Source organism: Tachypleus tridentatus, chromosome 2 (assembly GCF_004210375.1).
Source record: "Tachypleus tridentatus isolate NWPU-2018 chromosome 2, ASM421037v1, whole genome shotgun sequence".
Taxonomy (NCBI): Eukaryota; Metazoa; Arthropoda; class Merostomata; order Xiphosura; family Limulidae; genus Tachypleus; species Tachypleus tridentatus.
The window spans coordinates 30,550,458-30,564,397 of record NC_134826.1 but is presented as its reverse complement, the minus strand read 5'-3'; the positions used below and the strand labels follow the sequence as shown (position 1 = coordinate 30,564,397).

The 13,940-nt window shown below is 35.1% G+C and overlaps 1 protein-coding gene across 1 annotated transcript; it reads right to left on the bottom strand.

Annotated features, from left to right (window-relative positions):
• Window positions 1–5,083: 5,083 nt before the first annotated feature.
• Window positions 5,084–6,404, bottom strand: LOC143245462 (general transcription factor II-I repeat domain-containing protein 2-like). The gene is made up of 2 exons (XM_076491822.1): window positions 5,768–6,404; window positions 5,084–5,553 (listed from the first exon to the last, which is right to left on the bottom strand). Exons 1-2 carry the CDS (start codon window positions 6,402–6,404, stop codon window positions 5,084–5,086), a joined length of 1,107 nt encoding a protein of 368 aa, XP_076347937.1.
• Between the last annotated feature and the right edge of the window lie 7,536 nt (window positions 6,405–13,940).

The following is a 13,940-nucleotide window of genomic DNA, read 5'->3' as shown; positions in this document are numbered from 1 at the left end:
GCCATGGGGTTAGTCAACTCAGCAGCAATATTTAACTACATGATCAGGAGAATGTTGTGCAATATCAAACACTAGGTGAGTGACATTTTGACACACACTGAGAAGACCACCTGAAGAAACTTTAAGAGTTGTTCTGACAAATGAGGGTAGCAGGTGTCACCTTCAGGTTATTGAAGTATTAAATCAGATGTTCTCTGCTGGAGATTGTTGGACGCAAGGTGAGAGACTGACAGATAACCATGGAAAAAGAGTAGGTAATCCACATACAAAGTATACCAGCTCTGACTCCTATGCAGCAAGTCAGATCCTTCCTAGTGTTAGTAGGATATCATAGGAAATTTATCCCAAACCATTTTGAAGTTACTATATTATTGACTGGCCTGAGCAAGAAAGATTTACTCAACAAGGTGAAATGAAAACTACCATTTAGAAATAAGAATAACATGTTTAAAAGTTTCTCAGTTCTTAGAATACCAAACTTCAACAAACCATCCATTGTTTAGACTGGTACTTCAGACATTGGATTGTGGGCAGTACTCTTACAGTAGAAAGTTGTTAAATAGTGAGATTAGCTACTCCATATTTGCCATTCAGAAGTTCTAAAGCCATCTATACAGGAATGAGTATGTCATCCAGACAGACCAACAACTTCTTTCATATACTCAGACGTGCTAAATCAACAGTATGAGGATTGTGAGATGAACATTGCATTTCACAACTACAGATTCTGTATTGATGCCATCAAAGGGACTGCAAACACTGTTGCAGCCTTTTTAGAAGTAGACTTAGTGGGTGAACTGAAAACAAACTTTGTATATAGTGAAAAAATACTACAACTATTTTCCTTAAAGAGGAACTTATTTTCTATTATTTGTTTCATGGGGTAGAAATAACGATAGTGTAATGTTATATATTATAATTTATCTAAAACGAGCCTCCAATTTATTATGTTACATGTTACAACTTTAAATAGCCTGAAACTAAGTTAACTTTGAACTTAGAAGCTAATTAAATATTTAAATGTGTGAAATTTATGATATTTTCCAACAAGATAGATACACACAGCTTTCTTTCTTAGTACAAATATATATATATATATATGATATACAAAAATATTACAATTTATGATAATGGTTATTACAAATAACAATTTATGTACAAAAGTTTTACTAACTCCCAAATAATACTGAGTCTTCTGTCTGGTCTGGAACTGAATATTGTATCAACAAGTCATGATGAGCAAATTAATTTGAAATTGATATAGATACAGTTCATTTAATGGAGAGGTAGCTTGCTCTTTGGTGATTACACGCAAGTTTTTCACCACTGAAGTTGTATGATATCTTCATAAAAATACAAATTTCTGATATTAATTCACTTAAGCTAAATGTTTTGTGATGTTCAAAATCCTTAAACATTCCTGGTGAAATATCTGTAGTTTCCTGATTAATAAGTGTTAATCACAGTTATGACTTTCAAGGTTTATCATATACCAACTGTAGCAAAAGACAATATATACTGTCTCTTGTCATGTAGTGTTGGTTAATATCACAAGCTTGAGAAGAGAGCTTTTAGAAATTCCAGCTGGCATTTACATACATGTATACATTATTGATTCTTACACTCAATATTCTTCTACAAAGTTATTGAATAGGCAGGTGATTATTTAAAAAACCCAAAATATATATTTTTTGTAGTATCCTTACTTCTCTATATTTACCAAAAATGAGAATGTCCAAAAAATATTTCTGTACAAAATTTTATGTAAATTGGTCAGACTGTGGTTAAGTAATTGACCAAAACCAACCAAAATATCCTTTTTATGAGCTCTGACCACCCTAAAAGTATTCAATATGTGTAAATCAATCTTTTATTATATGTCAATTTGTTATGTAAACAAAAAAATATATATTTCCAAATTTTCACCCCCAGTGTCATAGGGGTATATCTGTTGACTTATGCTGCTAGAAACCAGATTTAGATACCCATCGTGGGCAGACCACAGATAAGCCATTGTGTAGCTCTGTGCTTAATTCTAAACAAAGAAACAAACAATCTAAATGCTCATCTTTATTTCTGTAAATGTAACTGCACAGAATTCCTGAGTATACATTTTGGTGTAACTGACCTTTCACCCCATAAAATTCTTTAAAAGGCTGAATAAAATATTAAAAAGAATTTTGACATGTTGGACTAGGCTATAACCCTATCAAGTGTCAAGTCAATTTGCCATAAAATGAAGGAATGGTTATTGACTGTAAAGTGTTTGGAAGAAGGAAAAACACTAAAATAACAATGTCTCCCTGCAAAAATATAATTACTTAACACTGGCAAATGCATTTGGATGTTTCTGTCTTCTAACTAGATTATTTATATTGCCTTGTGCAAAAGTTCCTTGCTGACAGTCAGCAAGTTTCATTATGTTTTGGAACTGGTCTTTATATTAAGTGTTCACTATTTTTCACGTTTCAATAGTGTGATCCATTGAATATCTCTCCTCCAAAATTGCATTATTACACAAACTGAACTCAGCCATGCAAGCATTTCCTTGAATCATAGCTTTGATTTTCACTTGTCCATAATTGTCTCCTATCTACAGTTGCTGGTTAATATATGAAAACCATCAACAATGTATTTACTTGTTTGTCTTTCCTGAGAAATGGAAAACTTCTAAGAACAAGAACTTACTGAAAGGTTATTCATGTGGGAATCTACCATTCATTCCATATTTCAAAATTTCATCAAATCCCATCTTTGTTTCTTTAATACTCTTGCCATCTCTGGGTAGTACTACTCCAAGCAGTGATATAAATGTATTCCCTGTTTTATCAGTGTCTTCTTAAGTTTGGTTTGTAGTTCGTCTTGGTATCTGCTTTTCCTATATTTTGACCTGTTTGCCATTGACAAAAATACATCCATTGCTAGTGAACAGCAAAATGTTTACTGAAACACAGTATTCAGACTGTTAACGAAATAATAAGGTCCATTATAAGATAAAGAAACTTGTAGCTTGAAATTTCTCTAACAAGTTACTAAATTTTGTACTGTACTTCAGGTAGTTCTCAATGTAATTTGTAAAAAGCTTCCATGAATAAATACTGCTCTTAAGGTCCTGTAAAAGATCCATTCACCTTATTTCATGCACTTTCTTCCCATTAAATATTAAATTCAGTCCAGTTTTTCTCATGACGAGGTGGTTAGGTTGCTTGATTCAATGATCTGTTGATCGTGGTTTGAATTTCCATTCTACTACGTATGTACGCCATTACAACATTAGAAGAATTATAATGTGATGATCAATACCACAATTCATTAGTGAAAGAATAACCCAAAATGGTGAAAAATGATGATGAGTTGGTTTCCTTCTAGTTTTTCATTGCTAAATTAGGGAGAGCAAGTACAGATAGCTTTCATGTAGCTTTGCACGAAATTAAAAACCCAAACATTATTTCTTGATTTTTTTAAGTTTAAGTGTTCTTGCCATAAGCTTGTTAAAGTAACAAAATAGATCTTTCAGTACTTCCTGGAATACAATTTTTCAGTTTAGTACTCTATCAATTGCTTTGGGTGAAACAGTTTAAATCTTTGTATCGTATAATGAATAGAAATACACTACGGGCTGATTCGTTTAAATTCTATGATCACACTATTTTTTTATCTTGTCATATTTGATGCACTACCAATATTGAAAGATATCACTTTGGTCAATGGTGCACCTTTCTTCTGTAGAAACTCAGTAAGCAATTAAAAAACAAAATCTATGTCTTGACATTCGCTTTTTAACTTTCACATATTCAACAAAAAAAAATAATAATATATTTCTGACTGTTTTGAACGACAACCTTATCACAGGCCAAAAGTTTTTGCTACTTACTGCAACATTAGTGCTTTAATTTATGATAATTGTGAGAAATTCACCTTACTGGAGTTTTTAATCAATGCCATTTTCGATGACTTTGCATAAACACTTTTTCTGTACCTCTTTATTCATAAATCGTATTGTCTCCTATTTTTAAATTTGCAAGACTTTCACGAATCTTTTTTTTTTTTTTTTTTGTAGTTTCAGCAACAATCGCTGTATTTCTAAGAGCAGCATAACGTTGTTGATATTACACCAATAATAGTTTCCGACTTTTTGGTAACATTGGAAGTAGCAACAGAGCATTCAGATTGTATGACTTTGTCTTAAAACTTGAAACAATGGTCATTTTATTTCGCATGAATATAAGAGTCGATATGCGAAAATTAAAACAACCTACTTTTTGGTATAGAGCAGTGGTTCTCAACCTTTTTTTGTCAGCTGGCCACATGATGACCCGATCTGGACTCGCGGACCGCAAGTCACTAAATTATAGTAAATTCTCTGATAAATTGATGCCGTCCTTTTACATCTGATTGAATGGTTCGATTATTAGAGTGGTTACCTCCTATTACACTTTTAGTTGCATTGCAACGTATGTTATGAATTATTTCTTGTGCGGAGGAAGCCAAAGAAAAAAACGCTGAATATCGTTTCACTTTGGTCCACGTTAGTATGTTATTAAGTTGTATACCGATACAAATTATAAGTAATAATTATTTTAAGAGGTGTAAATAAGTAAAATGTCAGTATGACCAGACAGACAATGGATTTATTGAAAATATATACAAAAATATTCCAAGTCATATCCAGCACACTCGAAGCTATTCAAACCAAAAATAAAATTTAAACACCCAACCATGAACCTGCAAGTCTTTGTGAATTAGTCAATGTGACTGTTGGAATTGTTTCTGCGAGTCCACCAAGGAATCAAAACGAGGAGTCATTGTTGTTGAAGCGACTTGAAGGAGCTGGGTCATGTGACTGTCAGTAAGACGACTGCGGAATTTCGATTTTATGCGAATTAATTTCGAGAAAACCATCTCGCAAGTATATGTTGATCCGAATATGCACGCCTGACGGTAAGCATTTTCAAGGAGCTGAGGAAAAGTTTTTTGAGGCATGCGTCGCCAAAAATCGATGAGAGAATTTCCATGGAAGGCAGTCTTGAGCGAAATATCTGCCTGCAGGTCAATCAGCTCTAGCTGGTATTGTGCGGGTGCATCACTCGGGTTGCATTGAAAAGGTGCGAAGAAAAAAATGCAGTTCCTCTATTGATGTCTTGAAATCCTTGAAGCGATGATCGAATTCAACCTTGAGATCCACAAGTACGTCTGTATATGAAAACGACGAAGCACTAAATTCAGCTAAAGTCGGAAAATGAAGAGTACTGCCGCGCTGAAGCTGAGATATCCACAGCTCTAACTTCGATGTAAATGCAGTAAAAGTGGCAAACAACTCGTGACACATTTTATCCTTTCCTTGAAGTTGCAGGTTAAGATGCGCCAAGTGACCTGTTATGTCAACAAAAAAAGCGAGATCTTGAAGCCACTGATTGTCGTTGAGCTGAGGAACATCCTCACCTTTTTCCTGGAGGAAAGTCCGTATTTCTGGGAGTAAAGCATGGAATCTTTTTATGACAGACGATCGGCTCAGCCAGCGCACTGCCGTGAAAATGATGACGTCGCCGTAGTCTGCGTTGATATCAACAAGAAACTGCTTAAACTGGCGATGATTAAGCGCATTCGCACGGATCCAGTTCACGGTCGAAAACTATGTCCGTAACATGCTTAAATTTCAGCGATTTTGCAACTAAGTTTTCTTGGTGAACGATACAGTGGTGCCATACAACAGGTTTCAGTTCCTCGGCCTGACGCCATCTTGTAATGTGACCTTGCAGCCCCTCACCGAGGCCAAGCATAGAAGGAGCACCATCGGTTGCTACGCCGACTAACTTCGCTGGATCAAGCTCCGCATCCTTGAGGACAGTCATCATCTGTTGGAAGATCTCAGCACCCTTAGTCGAACCATGAAGAGAGCGAATAGAAAGAAGTTCTTCGGTGATGGTAAAATCAGGCTTAACTCCGCGAATGAAAAAAGCGAGCTGCTCGATGTCGGCAATGTCTTTCGTACCGTCAAGGGCAATCGAATAGCAAACGAAATTCTTTGATTCACTCATCAATTGTTCTCGTAGGTCGTTTGAAATGCACTCAACCCGTCTGGTCACTGTGTCGTTGCTCAGCTGCGGTTTCGTTGCCTTTTGAGTTGAAGTCGGGCAGCAGTTTTCAGTGAATAGAAGAATGCCTTGTTTCAGGATCTCACCATCGGTGTACGGTCTCATGCGACTTGCCAACAGATGACTAAGCTTGTAGGACGTCAGAGTTACATCCCGTGATTCGTTTACAATTCTTGTGAATATGTTTGTTTGAGTTCGATAGTTCCTTTTCAGGGATTCGAGTTTGGCCTCACGTGCATGTTCCTTGTATTTATCCAGGCTTGAGGAGTGAAGCGAACGATAGTGGCGTTCTAAGTTAGATCGCTTCATCACAGTTATGATTTTATTGCACAGAAGACAACAACATCTTCCTTCTTTTTTCTATGAAGAAAAAATCTAATTCCCACTCGGTGTTGACTCGTAATCCGAGGGTCGCGGGTTCGCGCCCGCGTCGCGCTAAACATGCTCGCCCTCCCAGCCGTGGGGGTGTATAATGTGACGGTCAGTCCCACTATTCGTTGGTAAAAGAGTAGCCCAAGAGTTGGCGGTGGGTGGTGATGACTAGCTGCCTTCCCTCTAGTCTTACACTGCTAAATTAGGGACGGCTAGCACAGATAGCCCTCGAGTAGCTTTGTGCGAAATTTCCAAACAAACAAACAAACCACTCGGTGTTGAAACGGCGATTCTCGTCTGAAACAGTGCGGGCTTTCTTCGGCAGCGGCGTGTTCATCTTAATGGGGTCTTTTACAAATAACAAATTTTCAAGCGACACGCCTTAGCGTTCACTGTATATTGTTCCTATGACTACCACCTCACCTAATTCAAGCCCTTCGGAACACGAAATTCGCGACAGCCGTAGCCGACAAACGGGAAGAAGTGAGAAGTAGGTCACAACAATAGTGCGTCACGAACTCGAACAGCTAATCAGCGTCTTAGAGGAAACAATGGAGAGAAGATGAGTCATGGCGAATACACGCAGGAGCGGGCGCAATTGGCGGTGAAACCAGAACGAACGTGATCGGAGGAAAGCACGTTGCTGTTGGCGACGCGGTAGAAACGTTGGAGAGATATCGTCACTATTGTCGACGCGGTATCGAGTCAAAGTTAAGTTTCATTGCATATGGGTCAAGGCAATAGCTAGGAAAGCGTAAACACACACACACACACATACCACAGTGAGTAGCCTACATGTACATGTTATATACAGTGCATATTTTTATTTTTGATTATTTGAGTTATATTAGGATGTCATCATTGGAAAGTGATCTGCGGGCCGCACATCGCATGCTCGCGGGCCACATGCGGCCCGCGGGCCGCAGGTTGAGAACCACTGGTATAGAGGGATTATCCTTGACACATTTTCGACATAATGTACAAAGCATTCTCTCTTTATTAGGTTGTTTTAACCGCTTATACTAAAATAATTAAGTGCATTGAAATATGATATTACAATTAGCATTTTGTTTTCGTTGGAAGTTCTGTCGCATTTGTACTCGGAGTAAAAGTGGTATTAATTTTTTTAGAACACGGTTTCACATTTTTCTCCATCTTCAAATGCCAAGCACTCCTCTAGGAAAGAATAGACCACGTGACTGTGATAGTATTTCCCTTAGCGAAAACTTCAAAGTACGGTTCTGGTTGACATTACTGGATAGATATTTTTAGCACGTGGGAATTCTACACTGTACAGTGTTTGTTTAATAGCTTATATAATTACTATTTCTAAACAACTTGATTTAATTATACTTAAAACACTTTCATTGAATTTTAAGATTGCGGACTGTATTATGAAAGTGTGTGTATTTTCTTATAGCAAAGCCACATCAGGATATCTGCTGTGTCCAACGAGAGAAATCGAATCCTTGATTCTAGCGTTGTAATCCGCAAACTTGCCGCTGTATTATGAAGAGCGGGGAACGTATTATGAAAGATGTGCGAGTTTGATAAAACCACATTTCAACAGTATTATAGTGCTTTTTAGATAGTTCCAAATACTTATTGTTGCTAAAACTACAAAAATCTAATGGTTTTCAAACTTAAAAATAGGAGGCAGTGCAGAAGTCATCCAAAATGACTAATAATAACGTTTAAAAAACTCCAAAAAGTGGTTTGTTTGTTTTTTGGAATTTCGCACAAAGCTACTCGAGGGCTATCTGTGCTAGCCGTCCCTAATTTAGCAGTGTAAGACTAGAGGGAAGGCAGCTAGTCATCACCACCCACCGCCAACTCTTGGGCTACTCTTTTACCAACGAAAAGTGGGATTGATCGAAACATTATAACGCCCCCACGGCTGGAAGGGCGAGCATGTTTGGCGCGACGCGGGCTCGAACCCGCGACCCTCGGATTACGAGTCGCAGGCCTTACGCGCTTGGCCATGCCGGGCCTTACCAAAAAGTGGACTTCTAACATTTACAACATACATTTCTGGGCATAAATGGCTCATTTATTATTTGAGCTCATAATATTTTGTGATACAATAACTTGTAAGTCACTCAAAATTTCGAATTGAAAGACTTGCATTTTCAAAGCAGTATATTTTAATTTTAGATTATTTCGATTAGTTTAGTAATAAACTTTTCAAATTCCTGGTGAATAGTTGTTACACATAAGTTTGTTTAGAATTAAGCACAAAGCTGCACAATGGGCTATCTGTACTCTGTCCACCATGGGCATTGAAACCTGGATTTTAGTGGTGTGAGCCTGCAGACATACCGCTGTGCCATTAGGGGCTTGGACATCAGTATGAGCACCTTTTAAAATCTAAATTGTATTTCATTAGATGTCTATTATGTCCTCAATGCCCGGCATGGCCTGGATGGTTAAGGCGTGCGATTCGTAATCTGAGGGTTGCGGGTTCGCATCCCTGTCACATCAAACATGCTCACCCTTTCAGCCGTGGAGGCATTATAATGTGACAGTCAATCCCACTATTCGTTGGTAAAAAGTAGCCCAAGAGTTGGCAGTGGGTGGTGATGACTAGCTGCCTTCCCTCTAGTCTTACACTGCTAAATTAGGGACGGCTAGCGCAGATAGCCCTTAAGTAGCTTTGCACAAAAATAAAAAACAAACAAAGAGACAAAACTAAGTCCTCAAATGTAACCTTAAGAGTATTAATAATAGACATTGTACATTTAGCAGATTAATTAAAAAATATTAATTCTTAAAGCTATTGTCTTTGATTGATAATGTAGAACCAAAGAAACTGCTGTTGTGGCATATAACACAAATCATTAAGGACATTCATTTGAAGCATTCTTGGAAATTTCACACACACACACACACATACATACATATTCTCTTGGGATCACTGGCCATTAATGGGAAACCAAAGGATCCAATATTGATGAAGATGAAAACATTTCTCAAATTGTTCAGTTACTTATTTTGCTTATGCTTGTGACTTTTTTGGATAAATTACAAATAATTTTCACAATAAAATGTTATTACTTAAATCTCAAATATTTGCATATTTTATACAAATGTAATATGAAAACATTTTCACCATTTCAGTGTTAATTTGATGAAAAATACATGTATACTGAATATACTTTATATATGTATATAAATAGTCATAAACTATAGCAGTTTATAAAACAATTTTTAAAAATATTTTAAACAATATTTTTATCATTTGAATTATCTATAATTATACAAGATAACGTGTACACTCTTGCATAATTTGAAACATTTAATTATTTTCCTACTGTAAATTATTGTTTTGTTTTTTAATTTCGTGCAAAGCTACTTGAGGGCTATCTGCGCTAGCCATCCCTAATTTAGCAATGTAAGACTAGCTGGAAGGCAGCTAGTCATCACCACCCACCACCAACTCTTGAGCTACTCTTTTACCAACGAATAGTGGGATTGACCGTCACATTATAAAGCCTCCATGGCTGTAAAAGCGACAGGGACGCGAACCCGAGACCCTCAGATTACCAGTCGAACGCCTTAACACACTTAGTCATGCCGGGCCGCCTACTGTAAATAATATGATATGATGGTGGATTTGTTAATGAATCTTTATATGTATTGGAGCCTTCTAAACCATAAAATGTTATTTTTACTGCAAAATACTCCTGTTTTACAGGTAAATATCAGTTATTCTCTTTGAATTTAAACATCTGTTTTTATTTTTCTAACTTTGAACTTTATATAACTTTTGAACCACTTAATCAAATGAGATTCTGGTTCTTTTTCCATAGTATCAACTATTATTTGTATCTTGATAAAATTATCACAAATTTTAACAACAAAGACACCATATATAAATATGTTTGGAATCCCATTGGAAAATAATGGTGGTGTAAAGGTTTAAAATTATTAAAGTGTGATTATTTACACACATTGAAAAACCTTCAGTAGTCTAATGTATTTGACTGAGGTGAAACAAGCTAAAAGAATTAGGAATCTTTTTTTTAGAGAAGTTTATAATTTGAAAATAAGAAGGCTATTTTAACTTTGATATAAGATCTTGATGTGGGCTACTATTGCATTTAACAGCTTATAAGTCTCACTGGCATACAACAACTACAGTAGTGGTTGGAATACAATTGATGTAAGTAGTTTGTTATAACAACAGTTTTTATAATAGGAAGTTTGTGAATGTTAACTTAGAAGAGGCATTCACTCCATAACAACTGTTATACCAGTGTTCATTGTCTGCCCCCAAGTAGGACAGATGTAAGTCTTTGAATTTACAGTGCTAAAATCAGGGCTTTGATTCCCCTCGGTGGACACAGCAGATAGCCCGATATTGCTTTGCTATAACAAAACAAACACATTCTGTCTAATATGTCTAGAATATTATCCACCATCCACTCACATATTGTCTGAGTGAAATTATATATGAATGAAATCATTAGATCATTACTGAATATAATAAACCTTTGAAGTCCAAAGTACATATCCTTTTTATATTAATTAATACATTCAGAGGGATTTTAAGTTTCTAGCTTGTTACATTACATTCTTAATGTTTATTTGCAATTTTGTTTAACACAACTATTTAAAAGTTATCATATTTTGTCAGAATATGCCACTTTTATTATTGAGCCTTTTTATTTTATTATTCATGTAAAATAATAACATTTGGTCAATCTACAATTACTTTAAGCTGAAAAAAAATTATATCTAAGACAGCTCATATCCTTATATTTTCATTATCAACTTTGAGGGTTATATTTAGGAGTCACAGGACAATGGAAAAATTCCATAATGTAAAAATTTACTAATGTGTTCATGGGCTCTGTAACAGTGGTAGTGGATTTATCAAGTGGAAACTGACGTATGCTCTCCATAGAGAGCCATTGTATGGGTTTTCTGTACATTAAAACACAGCTGGCCACAGTACAATATTTTATCTCATTAGACAGGACTTGGGGTACAAACAGTACTGATACATTTTTTTTTTCTTGTTATAATCAGCTATGTTTTCTGAGTAGTTGTGACACATGCTTTATCAAATAGTGGGGTTTAACTACATTGCTTTAGTGATTATGTTGTGAATTTCGTTTCCTGAAGAAAGGTAATTATAGCCTTTAGGTGTTAATGATCTTCCTTGTCTGGTAAAACATAACAGAAGTGATTATGTTGTATATTTTGTTGTTTATTTAGTGACGTATGTGTTTAGTGCATTATGTAGTCATAATATTTGATTTTTGACCTGTTGAGATGTAAATGCAGTGTCTTGGTATCATGAAAATTCTAGTAAAAATAGTAACATCTAGATATTTTCAAACATTTGTTAACTTTTCATAAGTTTATACAATCACTGTCTTCAGTGATTTTACTCATGAAAAAATTTAAAGGAACTCAGCATTAACAGTTTTTATGCCCCTGTAGAAGTGTTTGTTATGCATAACACCTGGGTTATAAAAGCAATAACTTTTTATCCTTTTTAATACTACTAAAATACTGGGGTATAAACATTTGATCATTTTTTAGATTTTGTAATGTCATTAAAACTTTTAATCACTTTTCCATTATCTACAATTTTTTACCCTTTTGTAAATTACAAAAAAACAATGTGCTCATTACCTTGAAGGAGTTTCAAAATGACAGGGTTTATAATTTTGTTATTTTCTGACAATAATTATATTTGCTCAGGCTGCAAGCTAAGAAGTGATACATTAAATTAATTTTGATTCTCCTCTATTGTGTTTATGAAGAATACTTGATTATGAGTTCTAATAAAAATTGCCAGGTTTATCAGCAGCTTTACTTAAAACCTCATCGTTTATAAATAGTAGATATTTTATTTTTAACTAAAAACCTTGGATGAATTTTTATTTCTTAAAAAGTTATATAAGTTGCAAATCAGGTACATATTGTAATGATTAAAGGAAAGCATTAGGTAAAAAATTAATTAAAGTAAAAACAAAATATAGAAGTTTGAGAGTGTTTACAAGAGGATAACTTATTGTTTAATTTTAAAAGTATAATAAAGAGAACAGAATACTAAAATTCATTATTGTACTGATAAACTGGAATCACTGATACAGCTCACTTACCATTTCAAACAATACAATAGTCCTCTTCAACTAGATGGTTGGTGTTTAACTTTCCAGTCTTCTTTACCTCAAGATTGATATCTGCAATGCTAAACATTTAGCTGCTCAAAGTAGTGCATCATTTTTTCTTGATCATTTAGTGGAAGTGTGAACAAAGAAAGCATACTCATATCAAGAATTTCAACTTACATTCTTTGTCCAGTGAATAATGTCACCTCGTTACCTTTATTCACTGACAGCATTGGTCATCAGACATTTTCAAACATTATCATTCATGGTCAACCAGGAATATTTTAGTTGTAACTCATTTAACCTGGATTCTATATACAGTACTAAAACATACCTAGCAGTGGAAGAGAACAAAGGATACAACAACTAAAATAAGGCAAGTTAATAAATTTCTGGACCTCATGTTGTGTTCAAGACATTGTAAAAATCAAGTAAGTAAGATCTGGGCATAATTGTTAGTGTTCCTAAGGTTTTCTAGACAATATATGTTAGTTAATCATAAGGAAAACAAGATTTTAGGTTGCATGCAGGGAAATGCTGAGTAAAGAAGAGTAAGAGGTGATCTTATGAAAGGTTATAAGATTATCTGGGAGAATTGATAGGATAAAAGCTTCTAATTTCTTTGTGATTATTATTATATAAACAATAGGATAAGTGTACACATGTTCAAGATCTGAAAAAGAGAGGCTAGGCTCTGGTTGAGACATTTCTATTTTTCTAACATGATGATTGACTTATGAAATGAATTGTTATCAGCAGTAGTGGAGGCAGTAACTAAGTTGAGAGATCTTAACCTATCCTTAAAATCCTTTTCTGTCTCTAGAATGATCCTAGTAGCTCTCCTCTGAACTCTTACCTTTAATTTAATATCATTTCTTAGATAAGACAAAATCTGTATGCAGTTTTCCACAGGAAGCTTAATTAATAATGTGTATAGATAGAGAGTTTCCTCTTTTGACTTGCAGTCAGTATGCCTATAAATATACCTAAAAATTCATCAGACTCTAGAATTTTTCCACCTATAGAAGTAAGAATAACTAATCTATACTTTTATTATCCCATTTTAAAATTAGAATAACTTATGCATACTTCCCAAACAGTAGTGCTTCCTCTCACCCAAAACTATTTTTATCTTGATTTGCCCTCTAAGCATTGCTAAAATTTTGTTTGCTAATAGTACATCAATGTGTTATATCCTTTTGTTTGTGTCATTTCAGGACGTGCATATCATGTGACTACCCACAACCGATTATACTGTACCACCTATACTAGAGCAGGTAGTTTCTCTACTAATATAGCACAATCTTCACTTTTGTAATTGGCATGACATTGTATGGATGTGTATTTA